A 23,444-nucleotide genomic window follows, 5' to 3' on the forward strand; every position below is an offset into this window, starting at 1 on the left:
TGCTTATTACGTATATATGTGTGTGCATACATATAACCTACATAGCTCTGAAAAAACACATCTGGGTATGCAGAATTATAGAAATTCCTTATCCAATAATGCATCATTAATTTTTATTAACAATCCAGGATTTGTTTAGCATCATGTTTAACATTTTGAAAGTCAAAACATTAACTTTTTTTGTTCTCAAGGACAGTACTATTAAAAGAAGACCTCTAACACCAGTAGTTAGTACTTTTTACATACAAAACGAAAAACTTTGAAATTTCATTGTGGGACTTAAGTCTTTTTACATTTCTAAAACCTGACAGAAATTAATGTACATGGAATTCTCATATGCTAGTATATATTTCATATGGTCATGCTGTCTTCATGAAACCATTTGACTGGCAAGCATATTAATTATGATTTCAAAAGAAACTCCCTATTTGACTCACCAGGAGAAACTTAAAGGTCCTTGTCTTATTATTTCTGCTGCTGAGCATGGAATATATTTGTAGATGGAATAAGAAAAGAAAAGAGATTTATTTGGGTAATGCCAATATTTATGGCTTTACCTTCTTGTCTAAAATTAGGAGGTCAGTGAAAGAATTACAAATGGATTGAAGGTGGTTTTTTTCATACTAAAAATAAATTTTAGTGATAAAAGCACGATTTATTCTATAACTTTTGAATAACAGCTTTTTCTCCTCACCTGTTTTCCAATTATGTAATAAGAATTGGCTTTAAAATTATAATTTAATGTTTTTCTTTGGAGTAGGAAATAGATTTGCTTTTTATGGAAATAATTGTCCTTTTAAGAACACATATATAATTGAAAATATTGGTAAAATGTAAGAAAAAGTCAAAGGATTAAAGCATTAAAAGAGCACCAAAACAGAAGAATATCAATGTAATAAGATCATGTCAGAGCTAAGCCCTTCTTTTCATCAAAACAATTCTACTAAGTGATCCATATTATATAAAGTTTGGTACGAAATAGCTTATGTTATAGGGAGACTGGAGCATTATCTCAAAGGTTAAGAGAAAAAATTTAATATAGTCAAATTAATCACATGAAAAGGCAAGAATACTGATCATGTTGATGGTATTTCTAACATTTGGAAATGTTTTTAAAAATGCGTATAAATACTATTAAAATTCTGAAAACCATGGTAGAAGCAAAATTAAAGAGCAGTGGTAACAAAAAATTAGACAAAAATGACAAAATTGCAAAGTAGAACTGATTCATTAAGATTAAATATATGATAAAAGGCATTAGAATTAGAAATGACCCTTATCCTAAATATTAAAATAAATACCACAGAATATGAAACATAACTTCTAAAAGATTGAGAGGAAAAGAAATAACACAAAGCAGAGAAAATGAAAGACACCTCACTATTCCCAATGTGGTTATTATTTATGGAATGGATAAAACATGTTGTAGAAAATGTCACTACAGTTAGATAAACACATTAAAAAATCAACATGCCACATTTACCTAAATAATTTTGTAGAACAGCTGAAAAAGCAAATTTCATCAAATTTAGACAGCTTATAGTGGAATAAATAAGTATGGTGAGGTATTAACTAACCCTAAGTTTCACAACGGGCAGCTTCTAGCCGGTTCATTGAAGCTGGATCTCGGCCACACAAGGATCACTGGATAAGAAATCAGTTGAGCTGGACTAGAGCTGCCCAATTGTCTTAATAATGAATGCTCCACACTGTCTGTTAAGTAAAGAGAGAGAGAATATAAATCAGAAACCCTGAATGAGGGGAAGAAAAAAGATAAGTTAGAACAGATGCGTGTAGAACATCCATGAACATTTAATAAATACTCACGGAACATGTGGTACTAATTATACAACAGTGTTTAAGTAGAGATTAGGAGGGGTCCAGAACTCAGGAAAGGTCTGCTCCCTGCTCTCTGAGAGCTTACAATCTACTTCACACAATCTTTAGTCTAGTATTATATTAATAGTATAAATGTTTCATATATGAAAATGAGGTCAACAGAGAAACAAATGAATTACAACATTCCTTCTATTTTGAAAATATTATTAGGTAAGTTTTAAAAACATATTTTTAAAAAAGGAAGTAGAGGTTGCCTGCCAGACGTCTATTTAGAAAGTTGTCTAAAGCCTCCAAAGTACTGTTCAAGTTAGCACTGGTAGAACAGGCACTTAAGATACCTAAGTCATATAACAGAGAGCAATTCTGTGTATCTGTGTTATCCTGAGAATCGTTTTGTGTTAATATCAATTTGGGCCAAAGAAACAACCTAGTTCCTACTACTTTTTTTTGGCACTTTGAGCAAAGGTCTTTTCTTTTCTTTTCTTTTTTTTTAGGTCTTTTCTTAATTTAGGGAAGCAAGCTGTCCTATGACATATTTCTACATTGTGGATAGGCTCTAGTTTCCATATTCCAATTTCTTTAGAGCAGTACTACCGGACTGAAATTTCTGTGTTGCTGAAAACATTCTGTATCTACACTGTCAAATATGGTAATCTCTAACCATGTGGGGCTATTTAGCACTTCAAATGTGGTTTCAGCAAGTGGTACTTGGAAAACTGGACAGGCACATGTAAAACAGTGAGATTAGAATATTAAAACACATCACATACAAAAATAAACTCAAAATGGTTTAAAGATCTAAATGTAAAATACGAAACCCTAAAACTTCTGTTAAGAGAACACAGTTGGTGCTCGCTTCAGCAGCACATATACTAAAACTGGAACGATACAGAGAAGATTAGATTAGCATGGCCCCTGCGCAAGGATGACATGCAAATTAGTGAAGTGTTCCATATTTTTTATAAGCAAGGTGAAAAGACAGCCTTCAGACTGGGAGAAAATATCAGCAAATGAAGCAACTGACAAACAACTAATCTCAAAAATATACAAGAAACTCCTGCAGCTCAATTCCAGAAAAATAAATGACCCAATCAAAAAATGAGCCAAAGAACTAAATAGACATTTCTCCTAAGAAGACATACAGATGGCTAACAAATACAGGAAAAGATGCTCAACATCACTCATTATCAGAGAAATGCAAATTAAAACCACAATGAGGTACCATTTCACACCAGTCAGAATGGCTGCGATCCAAAAGTCTACAAGCAATAAATGCTGGAGAGGGTGTGGAGAAAAGGGAACCCTCTTAAATTGTTGGTGGGAATGCAAACTAGTACAGCCACTATGGAGAACAGTGTGGAGATTCCTTAAAAAACTGGAAATAGAACTGCCTTCAGTTCAGTTCAGTTGCTCAGTCGTGTCCGACTCTTTGTGATCCCATCAATCGCAGCACGCCAGGCCTCCCTGTCCATCACCAACTCCCGGAGTTCACTCAGACTCATGTCCATCGAGTCAGTGATGCCATCCAGCCATCTCATCCTCTGTTGTCCCCTTCTCCTCCTGCCAATCCCTCCCAGCATCAGAGTCTTTTCCAATGAGTCAACTCTTCGCATGAGGTGGCCAAAGTACTGGAGTTTCAGCTTCAGCATCATTCCTTCCAAAGAAATCCCAGGGTTGATCTCCTTCAGAATGGACTGGTTGGATCTCCTTGCAGTCCAAGGGATTCTCAAAGAGTCTTCTCCAACACCACATTTCAAAAGCAGCAATTTTTCAGCGCCCAGCTTTCTTCACAGTCCAACTCTCACATTCATAAATGACCACAGGAAAAACCATAGCCTTGACTAGACAGACCTTTGTTGGCAAAGCAATGTCTCTGCTTTTCAATACGCTATCTAGGTTGGTCATAACTTTTCTTCCAAGGAGTAAGCGTCTTTTAATTTCATGGCTGCAGTCACCATCTGCAGTGATTTTGGAGCCCCCTCAAAATAAAGTCTGCCACTGTTTCCACTGTTTCCCAATCTATTTCCCATGAAATGATGGGACCAGATGCCATGATCTTCGTTTTCTGAATGCTGAGCTTTAAGCCAACTTTTTCGTTCTCCACTTTCACTTTCAAAAAGAGGCTTTTGAGTTCCTCTTCACTTTCTGCCATAAGGGTGGTGTCATCTGTATATCTGAGGTTATTGATATTTCTCCTGGCAATCTTGATTCCAGCTTGTGCTTCATCCAGCCCAGCATTTCTCATGATGTACTCTGCATATAAATTAAATAAGCAGGGTGACAATATACAGCCTTGACATACTCCTTTTCCTATTTGGAACCAGTCTCTTGCTCCATGTCCAGTTCTAACTGTTGCTTCCTGACCTGCACACAGGTTTCTCAAGAGGCAGGTCATGTGGTCTGGTATTCCCATCTCTTGAAGAATTTTCCACAGTTTATTGTGATCCACACAGGACCCAGCAATCCCACTGCTGGGCATACACACCAAGGAAACTAGAATTGATTGAGACACGTGTACCCCAATGTTCACTGCAGAACTGTTCATAATAGCCAGGACATGGAAGCAACCTAGATGTCCATCAGCAGATGAATGGATAAGAAAGCTGTGGTACATATACACAATGGAGTATTACTCAGCCATTAAAAAGAATACATTTGAATCAGTTCTAATGAGGTGGATGAAACTGGAGCCAATTATACAGAGTGAAGTAAGCCAGAAAGAAAAACACTAATACAGTATACTAACGCATATATATGGAATTTAGAAAGATGGTAACAATAACCCTGTAAGACAGCAAGACAGCAAAAGAGACACAGATGTATAGAACAGTCTTTTGGACTCTGTGGGAGAGGGAGAGGGTGGGATGATATGAGAGAATGGCATTGAAACACGTATAATATCATATAAGAATATCATATAAGAAACGAATTGCCAGTCTAGGTTCGGTGCAGGATACAGGATGCTTGGGGCTGGTGCACTGTGATGACCCAGAGGGATGGTATGGGGAGGGAGGTGGGAGGGGGGTTCAGGATTGGGAACACGTGTGCACCTGTGGTGGATTCATGTTGATGTGTGGCAAAACTAATACAATAATGTAAAGTAATTAGCCTCCAATTAAAATAAATAAATTTAAAAAAGAGAGAACACAAGTGAAACACTCTGACATAAATCACAGCAATATTTTCTTGGATCAGTCTTCTAAAGCAAAATAAAAGCAAAAATAAATAAGGTCTAATTAACGACTTCTGGACAGCAAAGGAAACCATAAACAAGATGAAAAGACAACCTACAGGATTGGAAGAATATATGGGAAGAATATCTTTGTAAACATGCAGCAAATAAGGGGTTAATATCCAAAATATACAAATGGCTCATATAACTCAATATCAAAAACAATCTAATAAAAAACGAGTAGAAGACTTGAACAGACATTTTTACAAAGAAGGCATACAGATGGCTAATATGTACACGAAAAGATGCTCAGCATCACTAATTATTAGAGAAATGCAAATCAAAACCACAATGAGATATCAACTAACACTTGTCAGTGAATGGTCATTATCAACAAGTCTACAAATAAATGTTGGCAAGGGTGTGGAGAAAAGGAAACTTTCTATACTGCTGCTGCTAAGTCGCTTCAGCCGTGTTCGACTCTGTGCGACCTCACAGACGGCAGCCCATCAGGCTCCCCCGGCCCTGGGATTCTCCAGGCAAGAACACTGGAACGGGTTGCCATTTCTTTCTCCAATGCATGAAAGTGAAAAGTGAAAGTGAAGTCGCTCAGTCGTGTCTGACTCTTGGCGACCCCATGGACTGCACCCTAACAGGCTCCTCCATCCATGGGATTTTTCAGGCAAGAGTACTGGAGTAGTATGCCATTGCCTATACTGCTGGTGGGTTGTAAACTGGTGCAGCCACTATTGAAAACAGTATGGAAGTTCCTTAGTTAACTAAGAATAGAACTTCTACATGATCCAGCAATTCTACTCCTGGGTATGTATCTGGAAAAAAAAAAAGAAGACACTAATTTGAAAAGATAAATGCACCCCAATGTTCATAGCAGCGCTATTTACAGCAGCCGAAAAATAATCCAAATGCCATTCAATAGAAAACCAGATTAATACACACAGTGGAGTATTATTCACCCATAAAAAAGAATGAAATATTGCCAGTTCCAGCAACATAGATTGACCTAGAGAATATTATTATGCTTAATGAGATGAGTCAAGACAGAAAAAGACAAACACAATATAATACCTCTTATAAGTGGAATCTAAAAAAAAATACAAATGTATATAAAAAACAGAAACAGACTCACAGACATAGAAAACAAACTTGTGGTTACCCAAGGGGTGAGGGAAGGAATGACAAATCAGGGGTATGGAATTAACAGATATGAACTACTATATATAAAATAGATATGCAACAAGGATTTATTGTATAGCACAGGGAATTATAGCTATTATAATAACCTATAATGGAAAATCTGCAAAAGTACTGAATCAGTATGCTGTGTACCTGAAACTAACACAATACTATAAATTAACTATACCTCAGTTAAAAATAGAAATGTGGCTAGTTGCAACTGAGGAATTGAATTTTAAACATTTAATTTTAATTATTCAAGATTGAAATTAGAATCTTGTGGGTGACCAGGTTGGGAACAGCATGATTCTAGGGGTTCAAACCTGTCTGGTTTGCTAAACTACAGACAGGCCAGGTTTTCTTTGGCCTGTTCAATAGTGTCTAATACCACTTAATATCATTCACTGCTATATTATCAGTGTCTAGAATATTGGTTAGCACATGACAGATGCTCAACAAATATTTGGTAAATGAATGAAATATACTGTGGTAATATACAGCTATTCATACCTAAGCTACTATTCATAGCTTACTGGTAATATGTCCTGGTTCTTTCATAAAAAATAGAGAAGTGAAGTTAAACTGTTCTCTGTATATGGAATTGCTTGATTGAAGGTTCAATATGCCTAGAGAGAACAAGAGTGGTGCTAATTCATTATGGCTCCAAGAAAAAATATAAGTAGTTATATATGAATAACATGTTGATTATTATGGGAATATTGAAGGAAGACCATGCAATGGCAGGAATTTGGTAAGGATACAGATAAGAGTTGATGAGAATAAAAACAGGGAAAAAACCCACCTCAGATTAAAAAAACTAAATTCAGATTTTATGCATGACTACAGGATGGAAACTGAAGATAGAGAAGCCTTGAATAAATATACAGTAATCTGGTTAGGCAATAATAGAGCTTAGAAAAGGGATGTGGCAGTGGAAAGAGAAATGAGTATATCATTTTTAGCAAGTTAGTGAACTGAGAAAGGAATACATAACAGTATAAATAGATCATGTGGCTTAAACAGGTCAGAAAAATAACAGGTATTGTTTTGATTTCAGGGGATAAGATGAGCAAACTAACATAAAAGAGGTGAGGATCCTGAAAATAAAATGTAAGAAATTATATATTCATGATTTTCAGTTTGAGGAGGTAGTGAACATTCATCCAGGTGGTGTTGATTTAGAGTTAAAATAGGGAGAGAATCAAAGGACTAGATCAGAGTCACTTAAAAACTACCAAAATGCAGAATAAAATTGAAAACTCCCTTGGAAAACAACTTAGAGGGCAAAGAGAATCATGCCATGATTAGTTGGTAAAAGAGGAATATATTTTTTTTTGAAAGAGACACTGAAATATCAAACACAGTGCAAAGAAAGAGAGCCACATGTAAGAATGAGTAAAATCTGAGCACAGGCTAGTTGACAGTACTGAATTAAAGAGAATCTAAGAGGACAAGAACTATGACAAAATCCTTGAGATTTGGTTGCTGCTGCTGCTAAGGCGCTTCAGTTGTGTCCCACTCTGTGCGACCCCAGAGACGGTAGCCCACCAGGCTCCCCCATCCCTGGGATTCTCCAGGCAAGAACACTGGAGTGGGTTCAGCAAATCTTGACAGTGTATCTTAGATAAGTGCTTTGGCTAGATGTCAGTAATGAAGGAACAGTAATCTCATATGAGTTAAAAAGATACCCCTATACTCCTCCTTCATGCCTTTCCAAAACAGACAAATTTAAAATATTGTTAGTGAAGTATGGAATACAAAATCTATTGCTTATTATCCTGTGTCCTGAAAGTGGGGAAAAATGTCATCAAAAAAAGCTCAGAAAACAATTCTGTAAGGTATTAAGGTTTGATAAGCTGAATCTTATGTTATGAAAAGTAAGATGCCCATGTTTTGTGTTTTTGATGCCATGTTTTACATCTTCATGTTTATCCTTTCACTGTTTAATGTAGTTATAAGTTGATTTTTACAATTTTTTGTCTTTTACTCTTAGTACTAGCTTATTTAAGTGGTTGCTCCACAGTGTTTACTATATATTTGCCTTTACTGGTGGACTTCTTCTTTCCTATAGATTCTTACTTCTTGTGGCCCTTTCCACTTAAAAAAGACCCTTTAACATTCCAGGTTTAGTATTGCTGAATTCTTTTAGTTTTAGGTTGTCTGAAAATTACATTATCTCTTAGCTCAGTTGGTAAAGACTCTGCCTGCAGTGCAGGAGACCTGGGTTTGACCCCTGGGTCGGCAAGATCCCCTGGAAAAGGAAATGGCAACACACTCCAGTATTCTTCCCTGGAGAATCCCATGGACAGAGGAGCCTGGCAGGCTACAGTCCATGGGGTCGCAAGAGTGGACATGACTTAGCAACTAATCCCTCCCCCCATCCTGCTCCCCTTCTATTCTAAATGATAATCTTGCTTGGTTGAGTGTCCTAGGTTGCAGGTTTTCCCCTTTCAGTACTTTGAATATATTATGCCACTCCCTTCTGGCCTGCAAAATTTCTGCAGAGAAATCAGTTGATAGCCTTATGGGAGTTCCCTTGAACTGAATGTTTTCTTGCTGCCTTTGGAATCATCTCATTATCTTTGACCTTTGCCATTTTAATTATGATGTATCTTGGTGTGAGTCTGTTTAGGTTCATTTTATTTGGGATCCTCTGTGGTTCTCGTACCTGGACATCTGTTTCCTTCTTTAGATTTGGTAAGTTTCCAGCCATAATTTCAGGTAGTATGTTTTCAACTCCTCTCTCTCATCTCCTTATAATGTGAATGTTTTCATACTTGATGTTATCCTAGAGGTCCCTTAAACTGTTCTCATTTTCAAAATTTCTTTTTTGCTGTTCAGATTGAAGGATTTCCATTATTCTACCTTCTAGATCACTTAGGCATCACCTAGTCTGCTGTTAATTTCCTCTAGTTGTTTTTCATTTGTCATATTCAGTTCTGATTCTTTTTCATATTTGCTAGTTCTTTGTTAAAACTGGCACTGTGCTAATCAATTCTTTCCTCTAATTCAGTTAGCATTCTTATTACTAATGCTCAAACTCTAATTCTGAGTTTGTCTTCTTTGTGTCAGATCCCAGGGCTGCTGCTGCTACTGCTAAGTCACTTCAGTTGTGTCCAACTCTGTGCGACCCCATAGACGGCAGCCCACCAGGCTCCCCCGTCCCTGGGATTCTCCAGGCAAGAACACTGGAGTAGGTCGCCATTTCCTTCTCCAATGCATGAAAGTGAAAAGTCAAAAGTGAAGTCGCTCAGCCGTGTCCGACCCTCAGCGACCCCATGGACTACAGCCTACCAGGCTCCTCCATCCATGGGATTTTCCAGGCAGGATGGAGTGGGGTGCCATTGCCTTCTCCTTCCCAGAGCTGGGGGAACCCAAAATGTGGACTGAACTTCACTCTCCAGGGAGTAAGTCTGTATAATTCCTGTGAGCCTGTGTAATCCCTCTCCTCTTCCATCTTCCCCTCCCAGGTGTGCAGGTCCTGACCTGATCATTTCTCTTTTTTTCCTACCTGATTTCATCTGGACCTTGGATTTTTCTTACAACCTTAGTTGCATTAATATAGCTGTCTTTCTGCCAGATGACTTATAGTTTGTTTTCAGTGAGAACTGTTCCACATGTAGATGTATCTTTGAGGTGTTTGTGGCGGGAGGTGAGCTCCACATTTTCCTACTCTACCATTTTGATCTCTCTTTCGGCTCTTTTAATCCAGGAACTCCTGTCATTAACTCCCTACAGAATTTTCTTGTATTAATTTTTTTGCTAATTTTCTCCAAGCCATTTTCTCTTTTTCCATAATTAATATTTGACTTCTTGAATTATCTTCTGATTTTATTCTTTTCTCTATTGTTACTCACCTCTGTCTTTAGAAAAATTTATTTACAACTTTTCTATAAATCTGAAATTATCAATATTTCAAAATAAAAACCTAAAAAATTAAGACTAAGAGGTTTAGAAAAAACAAAAGTATTTTCTGGGATGACTACACATGGACCACGTCTCATAAATTTTTTCTTATCTCTGAGAGGATATTATAGCTTCTTTGATTTTTTTTTTTTTTGCTCCCTGAATTATATGTTTCTTCTGAATTCCTTTTTTTTTTCCTGTTTTGGTCTCTCATTCTGAAGGCTTTCTTCTTCATTTATTTTTGGCTGTGCTGGGTCTTTGTTGTTGTGTGTGGGCTTTCATAGTTGTGGCTCACCGGCTTAGGTTCTGCATGTGGAATCTTTCCTGACCAGGGACTGAACTGGTGTCCCCTGCATTAGCAGGCCGATTCTTATCCATTGTACTACCAGGGAAGTCCCTGAATGCTTCCTTCTGTGACTGAACATCCATATTTAATAAGGCAGACTAAAGTCCTAATGGGAAGTTCTTTGTGAATGATGGGTTTGTCATTGAGCTTCACAGTAGGTATTTCAGAGGGCCAGTCAACTTTTTCTCAGTGGTGTCAAGCATGCAGTAACAACAACTTAAATTCTTTCCATTGTATTAACAGCTTCATATAGTGTTTATTTTTACACTGGCTAGCAACTACTTCATTATTCCTCTTTTTTAGCTTGTAATTATTGGGAATATGGGATACATTTTTAAAAATTTAATTTCCTCTTATATAACATCCTTTATACATAATACATGTATATACTATTTATCCTTATCTTTGATGCAGTGTCATATTCAAATAGTTTTTCAGTGTGTACTTTACGGTTTCAGTTCAGTCCCTCAATCGTGTCTGACTCTTTGTGACCCCAGGAACCACAGCATGCCAGGCCTCCCTGTCCATCACCAACTGCCACAGTCCACCCAAACCCATGTCCATTGAGTGGGTGATGCCATCCAACTATCTTATCCTCTGTCGTCCCCTTCTCCTCCTGCCCTCCATTGTTCCCAGCATCAAGATCTTTTCAAATGAGTCAGCTCTTCGCATCAGGTGGCCAAAGGATTGGAGTTTCAGCTTCAACATCAGTCCTTCCAATGAACACCCAGGACTGATCTCCTTTAGAATGGACTGGTTGGATCTCCTTGCAGTCCAAGGGACACTCAAGAGTCTTCTCCAAAACCACAGTTCAAAAGCATCAATTCTTCGGTGCTCAGCTTTCTTCACAGTCCAACTCTCACATCCATACATGACCACTGGAAAAACCATAACCTTGACTAGACGGACCTTTGTTGACTAAGTAATGTCTCTGCTTTTTAATATGCTGTCTAGGTTGGTCATAACTTTCCTTCCAAGGAGTAAGCGTCTTTTAATTTCATGGCTGCAATCACCATCTGCAGTGATATTGGAACCTAAAAAAATTAAAGTCGGCCACTGTTTCCCCATCTATTTGCCAGGAAGTGATGGGACCGGATGCCATGATCTTAGTTTTCTGAATGTTGAGCTTTAAGCCAACTTTTTCACTCTCTTCTTTCACTTTCATCAAGAGGCTCTTTAATTCTTCTTCACTTTCTGCCTTAAGGGTGGTGTCATCTGCACATCTGAGGTTATTGATATTTCTCCCGGCAATCCTGATTCCAGCTTGTGCTTCCTCCAGCGCAGCGTTTCTCATGATGTACTCTGCACATAAGTTAAATAAGCAGGGTGACAATATACAGCCTTGACATACTCCTTTCCCTATTTGGAACCAGTCTGTTGTTCCATGTTCAGTTCTAATTGTTGCTTCCTGACCTGTGGTCTCTCCATGACAATTCTAAAAATTGGTTTCATGAGTCTTTGATTCTCTTTATTGTTCTCTGTCTCCTTTGAGGCTATCTATAGTTAGACCTATGCACAGTAAATGAAAATTTTTCTCTTCCTGTATGTTTGGAGGTGCAAAGCACAGGTTTTTTAATGTTCCTGCCCTCAGAATGCAATATCCCTTTACAACTGTCCTCTTCTACCCTTAGGATCAGCTGAACATGAGAGAATTTCAATCTCTAATTGCTTTATAAGAAGTGTTAATGATACTGACATGAGGAAATGGTTAGGAAAAAGATAGCAGTGGAATTTTTCTATAAAGTAGAGATAGTTGTTAATGTTTAGGTGAGTGCCCATTATGGGTCTCTGAGCTAGAAACAGGCAGTGGTAGTAGGTAAAATCTCTTTCCAATTTACTTTTGAATCACTTGGTCTTATCAATGGGTAAGGTGGAACAGGTGTTTTTCATTCAAGCCCAATCAGCGCTTTAATTAGAAGAACTTCCTCATAGCCTGGCAGTTGGTTAAATATCATTCTTAATAATAAACGTTTTCATGAATAGCTAGTATGCTGCTTTTGCTAATTCACTTCAGTCGTGTCTGACTCTGTGCGACCCCATAGATGTCAGCCCACCAGGCTCCCCCATCCGTGGGATTCTCCAGGCAAGAACACTGGAATGGGTAGCCATTTCCTTTTCCAGTGCATGAAAGTGAAAAATGAAGTCACTCAGTCGTGTACGACTCTTCACGACCCCATGGACTGCAGCCTACCAGACTCCTCCGCCCATGGGATTTTCCAGGCAAGAGTATTGGAGTGGGGTGCCATTGCCTTCTCCAGAATAGCTAGTATACTTCAGAGTTAAATAAAAAGAACATTTAAAGGTGAACTTCTAATTATAATTAACTCACTTTCCAGTATCTCAATTAAGGCTCATAAAAATAAACTTATTAGATGCCTAAACTAATGCAAAAATGGAAAAACATCATAAGGAAATAGAGATACTTTATAATCCTCTACTTATACCTTTATTACCAAGGGATTTGATATTCATATTAAAAGTTTTGACTGCCCAAATAGACAAAGATTTTCTTTTTGTTCCTTTTAAATTTTATTTTTAATTGGAGGATAATTTCTTCCCTTTTGAAACTTCCTCCCACCTCACTCCCCATCCCACCCCTCTTAAGTTGTCAAAGAGCACTGGCTTTGGGTTCCCTGCTGCTGCTGCTGCTAAGTCGCTTCAGTCGTGTCCGACCTGCATCATATAGCAAATTCCCACTGGCTATCTATTTTATATATGGTAATATATATGTTTCAGGGCTACTCTCTCAAAACATCCCACCTCCTCCTTCCCCCACTGTGTGCACAGACCTGTCGTTTTGTCTGTGTCTCCTTTGCTGCCCTGAAAATAGGTTCATCAGTACCATCTTTCTAAATTCCATATATATGCATTAATATATGATATCTGTCTTTCTCTTTCTGACTTACATCACTCGTATAATAGGCTCTAGGTTCATCCACCTCATTAGAACTGATTCAAATGTGTTCTTTTTATAGCTGAGTAATATTCCATTGTGTATATGCACCACAACTTTACCTATTCATCTGCTGATGGAGATCTATATTGCTTCCATGTCCTAGCTATTGTAAACAGTGCTGCAATGAACATTGGGGTACACTGTCTTTTTTGATTATGATTTCCTCAGGGTATGTGCCCAGTAGCAGGACTGCAGGGTCATATGGTAGTTTTATCCCTAGTTTTTAAAGGAATTTCCATACTGTTCTCCATAGTAGCTGTATCAATTTGCATTCCTGTCAACAGTGCAAGAGGGTTCCCTTTTCTCCACACCCTTTCTAGTATTTACTCTTGAGTTTTTGATGATGGCCATTCTGCCTTTTTGTCTTTTATTCTTTTCTACATTCTGCCTTTGTTCCTTACTATAGTCTAGTTCTGGTGGCTCAGAGGTTAAAGTGTCTGCCTGGGATGCAGGAGACCCGGGTTCGATCCCTGGGTCGGGAAGATCCCCTGGAGAAGGAAATGGCAACCCACTCCAGTATTCTTGCCTGGAGAATCCCATAGAGGGAGAGCCTGGTAGGCTACAGTCCATGGGGTCACAAAGAGTCTGACACGACTTCACTTTCACTTTCACAGTCAAGTTCAGCGGGATAATTTTGACATTATATGATTTTGTTTTACTGATTTTAAAAATTAATTCTGTATAAAAGATGTGACTCCGTTGAATCAGGGAATGATATCCTAATTAATGGGATTCCATGTTGCTCAGACAGTGAAGAATCTGCCTGCAATGCAGGAGACCCAGGTTCAATCCCTAGGTCAGGAAGATCCCCTGGAGAAGGGAATGGCTACACACTCCAGTACTCTTGCCTGGAGAATTCCAAGGACAGAGGAGCCTGGTAGCTATAGTCCTTGGGGTTGCAAAAGAGTTGGACATGACTCGGTGACCAAATAACAACTCTAATTAATACCATATTAACCAACTAGTTTCTATATTGGTCTGCTTTAAAATATTTAATTTGATAGAGTACAGTAACCTGTGGCTTACAGTCAATGAGTAGTTTCTGACAGTCATTTATAATGGTTAGACTTGTGCTCTGAATAAGGTCTGTATTTTATTGATTAGATTTGTTCTTTAAAGACAGCTTTGACATATGAAATTCTACTTTTGTATGTATACAATTAACATCATTAAAATTATAATAATTAAGAGTTTTAAAAATGACTTACACTTTTAAAAACAATACATTTAAATTCTTTCAAGGAGTATTTCTGCTTTTCTATATTTTAAGTCAACAAGATTTTTGGTACACCAGGGAAAATTTGCTTAGGAAGAATAAAGGTTAATGTTGCAGATGTCACTATTTTAATATTAGACTCCTTAAATAAATTTTAGGATAAGATTGTCTATTGATTTAACGTTTGTAGATTAATATTTCTATAATACAAGTGCATTATAAAAAAAAGATAATTTTCCATACAGTAAAACTTGTACAGTGAAGTATTTCTACAAATACTTCATATAGTTGTATAGTTTTAGAACACTATAGAGTTGGACTTTCTGTTCCTGAATGGGGCACCATTTTCTATTGAGTGCCATCAAATCACCTAAAAAAGAATACTGAGTATGAGATACATAGAACATTCAACCATGAAAGATAAAACAGGATGTACAAAACTACACAAAACCCCTGTGTTCCAGTTTTGATTCTGCAGTTTAATTGAATTTTCTCTTTTCCCTTTATCTCTAACAAAAGAAAAATTGTTGAGTTTTTTTCTGCTCCTCAACTCAGGCTTTGTATGATTCTGTAGTTCTAAATTAAAAATAAAACTTGCCAGGGACTTTCCCGGTGGTCTAGTGGTAAAGATTCTGTGCTTCCAATGAGGGGGTATGAGTTTGATCCCTGGTCAGGGAACTAAGATCCTATGTGTGGCACAGCGAAAGAATAAAAGTAAATAAGTAAATAAAAATAAAACATGCCAAACCTCATTGATTCTGAGATAAACATCTTTTCATATTTCAAAAACCCTGCATCAGGATACACGGCTTTCTTCTTTCATACTGATATATAAGATGATAATGCATGATATCTCAGATTTGAGGACATCTAATTACAGTTGTGTGAGATGTGGGCTTTGGAGTAAGCTAGTTAACTACAACAGTTCATAACTCTTCAACTCTTACCAAGTCCTGAAACCTTAACTTTGCAGTACCAAAATCTTCCCTAGGCTGTATCGCACGTGATAACCAGAATTACTATAAGCCTTAACAAGATGGATTAAGTAAAAACAGAATCAAGTCAGTGATTTTGTTCCCCTTTAGCCTGTGATATAGTAGAGCAAAGATCTATGTCAAAATAGAAAGGGTAAAGTTCCTCTTAGCAGCATTTCTCTAGTCATGCAACAGGCAGGTTTCTGACTCCAGTTTTATGCTTATGTGCACAAAGAAAGGTATTTATTTATACCTCTGTTTTGATTTATATTCAACATTTATATAATTTTATATAATAAAGAGTAAGATAACATTTTCTCTGCACAGTTTCTGCATTTCTTAGTCACACATATAAGAAAATATAGAAAAGGATACACTCTTAAACTAGAAGAATAAAACTTTAAATTAAGAATATTTAACATTTATATTCTTTAGAAATTTCTCCTTTCTGAATACCACTCTATCCTCTATTGGAATTATTCAACAAGTACAACTTCAATCATTTGTATGTGTATATATATACAAATATATACACCCACACACACATATATATAATGTGTATGTATGTAATATATAATCTGCAACTGATTATCTAATATGGCATAGCTATTTTAAGAGAGGTATATCTGGAGAAAGTATCAACACTGTAAGTTTGTTTTAGATGATTTTGATCCTATGATGAACTTCCTATAAATAACATTTACTAACACTTTAGGCTTTGGCATTAGGTCAAAATTATGGTTTTAATTCATGTTTGCAGTGCAGTAGCAACAGCAGTGAAGAAATGAAGTAAAGGCAAGAGGGGATATGAAAGACTCTTTAAAGTAGGCTGAGTTCCAATGTATGGGATGGGTCAGAAGCAAAAATATGAGTGTGAAATAGCTAACCTCCATCATTTTATTGTAAAGAATATACTGCAAGCAAGAGTCATACTTCCATCATAACAGTTCATCAGTTTGGGTTCTTTACTAGACATATAGTCACATTTCCCAAAAGTGAAGAACCTAGGTCACATGGGAAGAAGCAGGATAAGGCAGTTGAAATGTACTAAATATATAAAGGGATCTAACTACATTACCACTCTTGGCCTGGATCTAATTTAAGATGCATGAGCACAATTCCCAAACTGGAAGAATAGATCATTATAATAACTACTTTCATTTCCCCGTAAATGTTACATGTCACTAACGTAATAAAACTCTGAATATATGGACTATCTAGGCAAATTACAGAGAGTAGATTAGAAGTTAACAGGGACTGGGGAGAGAGAAGAGCAGAAAGTTATTGCTTAATGGGTACAGAGTTTCTATTTGGGGTGATGACAAAGTTTGGTACTAGATACTGGTGACTATGGTTGCATAGCAATGTGGATATAATTAATAGCACTTAGTTGTATATTTAAAAATGAAAGATCTTAAGTCATATATATTTTACTCTACAGTAAATTAAAACTTTTGACCATGTGTGGTTTATAACTTCTTCAAAACTAACAGAAGTGAAGTGAAGTGAAAGTTGCTCAGTCATGTCAAACTCTTTGTGACCCTGTGGACTGCAGCCTGCCAGGCTCTTTTGTTCATGGAATTCTCCAGGCAAGAATACTAGAGTGGGTAGCTATTTCCTTCTAGGGGATCTTCCCAACCCAGGGATTAAACTCAGACCTCCTGTATTGCAGGTGGATTCTTTATCATCTGGGCCATCAGGGAAGCCCTTTTCATCATCCTAAATAGAAACTCTGTACTGATTAAGCATTAACTTTCTATTCTTCTCTCTCCCCAAAACTAACAGAAATTATAGCCAACTTAGAACTGTATTTCCTTCATATGAAAGAATTCATTAATCCTGTACTTCAGATCACAAATGAGATATAAATATCCAAACCTGTTTCTTTTCAGAAAAGAATTTGGAAACTGTGAAATATGACTTAAGAACAACAACAACAAAAAATCAAAACAAGCTTCTTACTTTAATTGGTTCAGGTTGCATCACTGGTGCAGGCATAGCAATGGCACTTGAAGCATAAACCTGGTGATATGTTGCTTGAACTCCATGGTCAGAATAAGGCTAAAATTAAAAAAAATTTAAAAATATTGCTTTTCATTAATTAAAAATATTTATTCAGTATTACAATTTTCTAGGCATTTTGCTACATAATGGAGAAACACAGATGAGAAACACATTCTCTATCTTTAATTATAGACTGGTCTGGGACAGACTAATCAAAATGTATGACATTTTTCATAGAGATGTATGGGGGAAAACAAAGTCCCATGAATAGGGATGCATGGGGAAAAGAAAACAATTAATGTAGCTTTAGAAAGCTGGGGGAGGTGATCAGGGGATGTTTTCTAGTGGAGTTTATGCTAGAATTTGAAAAATTAAGGAATGAGGTAGGAATAGTATATGAAAAGGTAGAGGCAACTAAGAATACCTATCTGTGTATGTTGTTTGGTATGGCTGGAAGGAAGAATATACACTGACTGATAGCTGAAAGGTGAGGCAGTAGAGTAATAGACAGGAAAGAGATCATGTAAAAGCAGATTAATGGCTTGTCCAACAGATGGTGGCACCATTCACTGATATATGGAATACAAGAAAAGCAAGTTTGACGTTGATGTAACTGTGTGGAGGTTAGAAAGAAGTTTGTAACACATAAAATCTGAGGTATTTGTAGGACTTCTATTACAGGTATATAGTCACTCAAAAGCTGGATGGCTCTAAAGAAGCACTAACAAAAATGTGAACTAAATGTTAATTAAAATTAAGATAGTCAGAAGGTACAAACTTCCAGTTATAGCTAAGTAAGTACTAGGGCTGTAATGTACAACATGATAAATATAATTAACATTGCTGGATGTTATATAGGAAAGTTGTCAAGAGAATAAATCCTAAGACTTCTCATCACATACAATTTTTTCCTATTTCTTTAATTTTATATGTGATGATGGGTATTCACCAAGCTTGTTGTGATAATCCTTTAATAATATGTATGAATCAAATCATTATGCTGTACATCTTAAGCTTACACACCACTGTATGTCAATTATATCTCAATAAAACTGAAAGAAAAATTTTCAGTAGCCATGTTAGAAAAGTAAAAAAAAAAAGTAAAATTAATTTCCAGTAACAGATTTTATTTAAACATATGAAAATATATCAGTGTACTCAACATAAAGCCAGATAAATTTTACATTCATTTTCACACTATGTCATTAAAACTTGGTGTGTATTTTGCACTTACAACACACCTCAGTTCTGACTAGCCACATTTCAACAGCTGCATGTGGTAATGGCTATTGTTGTACTGAACAGTGCAGGTCTAAAATTCAGAAGTGAGGCTGGGGCTAGAGACATGAGTGTGGATAACATCAGAGTATGTAGGGTGAAAGAATGAATGAAGAATCAAAAAAGAAATCATGGGGAGAAAAAGATCAGCTTACATAGGAAAGTAAGAGGAGGTAAAAGGATTGGCAGAAGAGAGCAGTATCATGGAAGGCAAAGGTAGGAAGAATTTCAAGGAGTATATCCAATGTCGCTGAGAGGTCAAGTAAGACTGAAAAGAAAAGGAAAATATTTGGCAATTAGGGAGTCACTAAGGATCTTTATCCAAGGCAGCTTCAGCAGAAAGGTAATGAAGCAGACTTTAGCAGGTAAGGGAAGAACAGGTAGTGAGGCAGTGGAAATATTAAATGTAGATTACTTTTTTCAAGGGCTCCCCAGGTGGCTCTTTGCATCAGTGGTAAAGAGTCTGCCTGTCAATGTAGACAACACAGAAGACCTGGATTCAATCCCTGGGTCAGGATGATCCCTTGGAGGAGGAAATGGCAACCCACTTCAGTATTCTTGCCTAGAAAATCCAATGGACAGAGGAGGCTGGCAGGCTACAGTCCACAGGGTTGCAAAGAGTTGGACACAATTGAGCACACATTTTTCAAGCTTGGCTTTGAAAGGTAGAAGAGCATAAGGGCATTGATGGGGGCGTGTCACAGTATAGTTTTTAACTGTCTCCTACCAGGTGTTAGGGACTATAGCAAGAACCTTGTATACAAGGTTCTCATCTCATCTTTGCATGAATCCTGCAAAATAGATTTTCCTAATGTCTTTATTGGCTCAGAGGTTAAAGCGTCTGCCTCCAGTGAGGGAGACCCGGGTTTGATCCCTGGGTTGGGAAGATACCCTGGAGAAGGAAATGGTAACCCACTCCAGTATTCTTGCCTGGAGAATCCCATGGACGGAGAAGCCTGATAGGCTACAGTCCACGGGGTCGCAAAGAGTCAGACACGACTGAGCGGTAAGGTGAGGTGAGGTGAGATATTATGAAACCAACACTGTGAAGAGTTAAGTAATGACTCAAAGTAACGTACTAGTAAATACTAGGTAAAGCTCTGAACCAATGGAGAGAAAATGTCTTAAAATACATGAGAAAAGAAGGAATGAGGTGGAATGAGGAATGAGGTCCCTGAGGAATAGGGAAGTTATAGTATCAAGAGTAAAGAGTAGAAATAACCTTGAACAAGACAGGTTACTAAACAAATGTAAGAAGCTAAGGATGAGTTATGAGTCAGTTGTATGTTGTGGACTGGAAGCTGAGCTGGTTTCCACAAAATGGTTTCTATTTATTCTGTTAAGTAGAAGGCACTATATTCTAAGAGTAAAGGGGGAAATAGTCATTGAAATAAGTGAGAAATAATTTTAATTTATTTTTATATTTTAGAAGAGCTATCAACTCATAACAACAAGCCCTGTGTTTTCTAATTTTAGAGGAAAAAACACTTAAAATATAAACCAACCCATTCAATTAATTTATATTAGACACGTATCTTTTGCCAGAAATAATATTAAAATAAAAATATGCTTAAAACATTCTGTATTGAAGTATCATAAAAATTAATGGCACAAGTTATAAGTTAACATGAAATATTTCCAGAAATATCTTATTTTATTCCACTAAACAGTGAAATATAACTTGGTAAGTTATCTGATGTCAACATTAAGACTATGGTTCAGTGCCGAAAATAGATAATGGCTAAAAGGTGAAGTCGCTCAGTCGTGTCCAACTCTTTGCGACTCCATGGACTGTAGCCTACCAGGCTCCTCTGTCCATGGGATTCCCCAGGCAAGAATACTGGAGTGGGTTGCCATTTCCTTCTCCAGGGGATCTTCCTGACCCAGGGATCGAACCCAGGCCTCCCACATTGGAGGCAGATGCTTTAACCTCTAAAAACATAATGTAAAAGCATTCTTAACTCACTGCCACCCTCCTTGAAAATCAGAAAAAAACAAAAAGAACAAAAGATAGATTTTTAAAATGTCATCATCAAGTAAACATGGATGTGCTCATGAATCCCAAATGACAAGGTAGTTCAGTTTAGTCGCTCAGTTGTGTCCAACTCTTTGTGATCCCATGAACCACAGGACGCCAGGCCTCCCTATCTATCACCAACTGCCGGAGGCTACCCAAACCCATGTCCAAGGAGTTGGTGATGCCATCCAACCATCTCATCCTCTGTCGTTCCCTTCTCCTGCCCTCAATCATTCCCAGCATCAGGGTCTTTTCAAATGAGTCAGCTCTTCGCATCAGGTGGCCAAAGGACTGAAGTTTCAGCTTCAACATCAGTCCTTCCAATGAACACCCAGGACTGATCTCCTTTACAATGGACTGGTTGGATCTCCTTGCAGTCCAAGGAACTCTTAGCAGTCTTCTCCAACATCATGGTTCAAAAGCATCAATTCTTCGGTGCTCAGCTTTCTTTATAGTCCAACTCTCACATCCATACATGACTACTGGAAAAACCATAGGCTTGACTAGACGGACCTTTGTTGACTAAGTAATGTCTCTGCTTTTTAATATGCTGTCTAGGTTGGTCATAACTTTCCTTTCAAGGAGTAAGTGTCTTTTAATTTCATGGCTGCAGTCATCATCTGCAATGATTTTGGAGCCCCCCAAAATTAAGTCAGCCACTATTTCCCCATCTATTTCCCATGAAGTCATGGGACCGGATGCCATGATCTTAGAATGTTGAGTTTTAAGCCAGCTTTCACTCTCCTCTTTCACTTTCATCAAGAGGCTCTTTAGTTCTTTACTTTCTGCCATAAGAGTGGTGTCATCTCCATATCTGAGGTTACTGATATTTCTCCTGGCAATCTTGATTCCAGCTTGTGCTTCTTCCAGTGCAGAGTTTCTCATGATGTACTCTGCGTAGAAGTTAAATAAGCAGGGTGACAATATACAGCCTTGACAATTCCTATTTGGAACCAGTCTGTTGTTCCATGTCTAGTTCTAACTTGCTTCCTGACCTGCATACAGATTTCTCAAGAGGCAGGTCAGGTGGCCTGGTATTCCCATCTCCTTCAGAACTTTCCAGTTTATTGTGATCCACACAGTCAAAGGCTTTGGCATAGTCAATAAAGCAGAAACAGTTTTTTTGAAACTCTCTTGCTTTCTCGATGATCCAGAGGATGTTGGCAATTTGATCTCTGGTTCCTCTGCCTTTTCTAAAACCAGCTTGAACATCTGGAAGTTCACGGTTCATGTATTGCTGAAGCCTGGCTTGGAGAATCTTGAGCATTACTTTACTAGCGTGTGAGACAAGTACAACTGTGCAGTAATTTGAGCATTCTTTGGCATTGACTTTCTTTGGGATTGGAAAGAAAACTGACCTTTTCCAGTCATGTGGCCACTGCTGAGGTTTCCAAATTTGCTGGCATATTGAATGCAGCACTTTCACAGCATCGTCTTTCAAGATTTGAAATAGCTCAACTGGAATTCCATCACCTCCACTAGCTTTGTTTGTAGTGCAGAATGCCTGCCAAATGCTATGCAATTTGCACCACTACAAGGGAGGATTCTGAAGCCTGAGGAAGGTTATAGATTTCCCTGAAAGGCCTATTTCTCAAGTGTAGGGGTGTGTCAGACCAAGGCAGAAGCAGGAAAGATCTCCTACAGAGAAGGAGAAATCATACTTTCACTATTTTGTGGTCTACTACTTTGCAGTATAGCTGAGGAACATTGCTGGAGATGAAGCAGGGTGAGAGTGGAAAGTGAAGTAGCACTTACTACACCTTCATACAGAAAATCTCTGAAAAAAAAGAGACTTTGCCAGGAGCCAAATGAACTCCAGAACCCTAAAAATTCAGGGAAGAACATCTCAAGCAGGCAACAAAACAGACTTGGTGGTAGGATGTTTGAGTCAACAGACTGCTTCTCCCACCTTGTATTTCAGCAAAAAGCTGGTCTCATTTAAAGATAAGATGGGAAGGAAAAGGAAGCAACCTTAGGACTCTTCTCATCCTCTCCAACTCTATCAAAGGAAAAGCAAAAAAGGGGGAAAAAGAAAAAGATGAGAAATCATCCCAGAAAATAGTAGAAAAATTCAGATAAATAAAATTCCTTTGATCTTAAAGAAGTTATAATAACATGATCGCTAAAAAAGAGCTTCAAAAAGACATTTTAAGCCAAAAGACAACATTTACGGGCAATGATGTAAGTTAAGCGGCAGTTTGGGATAAAAAGAAGATAAAAAAACAGCAATGAAAGCTTCATTATTCATAAGAAAAAGTAGACTAAAAACAATGAAAAATATTCATGATTGTCTCAAAAAAGCATATAAAACATTAACAATTACTATGATAAAAGAAATTATCTCAGAGATGATGGATATGAAAGATAAAAAGAGATCTCAACATATGCATAAATGGTATTCCTGAAGAAGTAAAAGAACTGGAATACAAAAAATTTTTTTCAAAGTTCAAACAGGAAAAAAGAAGTCCTGAAATAAAAACTAGTCTGAGAATCAAAGGAGCAAACTGTATCCCAGGGAGAATATTTTAAAGAGTGACAAATT

The 23,444-nt window shown here is 37.4% G+C and overlaps 1 protein-coding gene and 1 non-coding gene across 2 annotated transcripts in view; one reads left to right on the top strand and one right to left on the bottom strand.

Annotated features, from left to right (window-relative positions):
• Positions 1 to 1,610: 1,610 nt before the first annotated feature.
• The window catches only part of BOLL (boule homolog, RNA binding protein), a 63,344-nt gene continuing 41,510 nt past the window's right edge, over positions 1,611 to 23,444 (bottom strand). Inside the window, 2 exon segments of the mRNA XM_052635673.1 lie at positions 1,611 to 1,709; positions 17,566 to 17,664. Of these exon segments, the coding sequence (XP_052491633.1) occupies positions 1,611 to 1,709; positions 17,566 to 17,664 (198 nt within the window).
• On the top strand, positions 2,688 to 2,799 carry LOC128044119 (U6 spliceosomal RNA). The gene has a single exon (XR_008199087.1). It is a non-coding gene; the product is annotated as a U6 spliceosomal RNA (small nuclear RNA).

This window comes from Budorcas taxicolor, chromosome 2, assembly GCF_023091745.1.
Source record: "Budorcas taxicolor isolate Tak-1 chromosome 2, Takin1.1, whole genome shotgun sequence".
In the NCBI taxonomy this organism is placed as follows: domain Eukaryota; kingdom Metazoa; phylum Chordata; class Mammalia; order Artiodactyla; family Bovidae; genus Budorcas; species Budorcas taxicolor.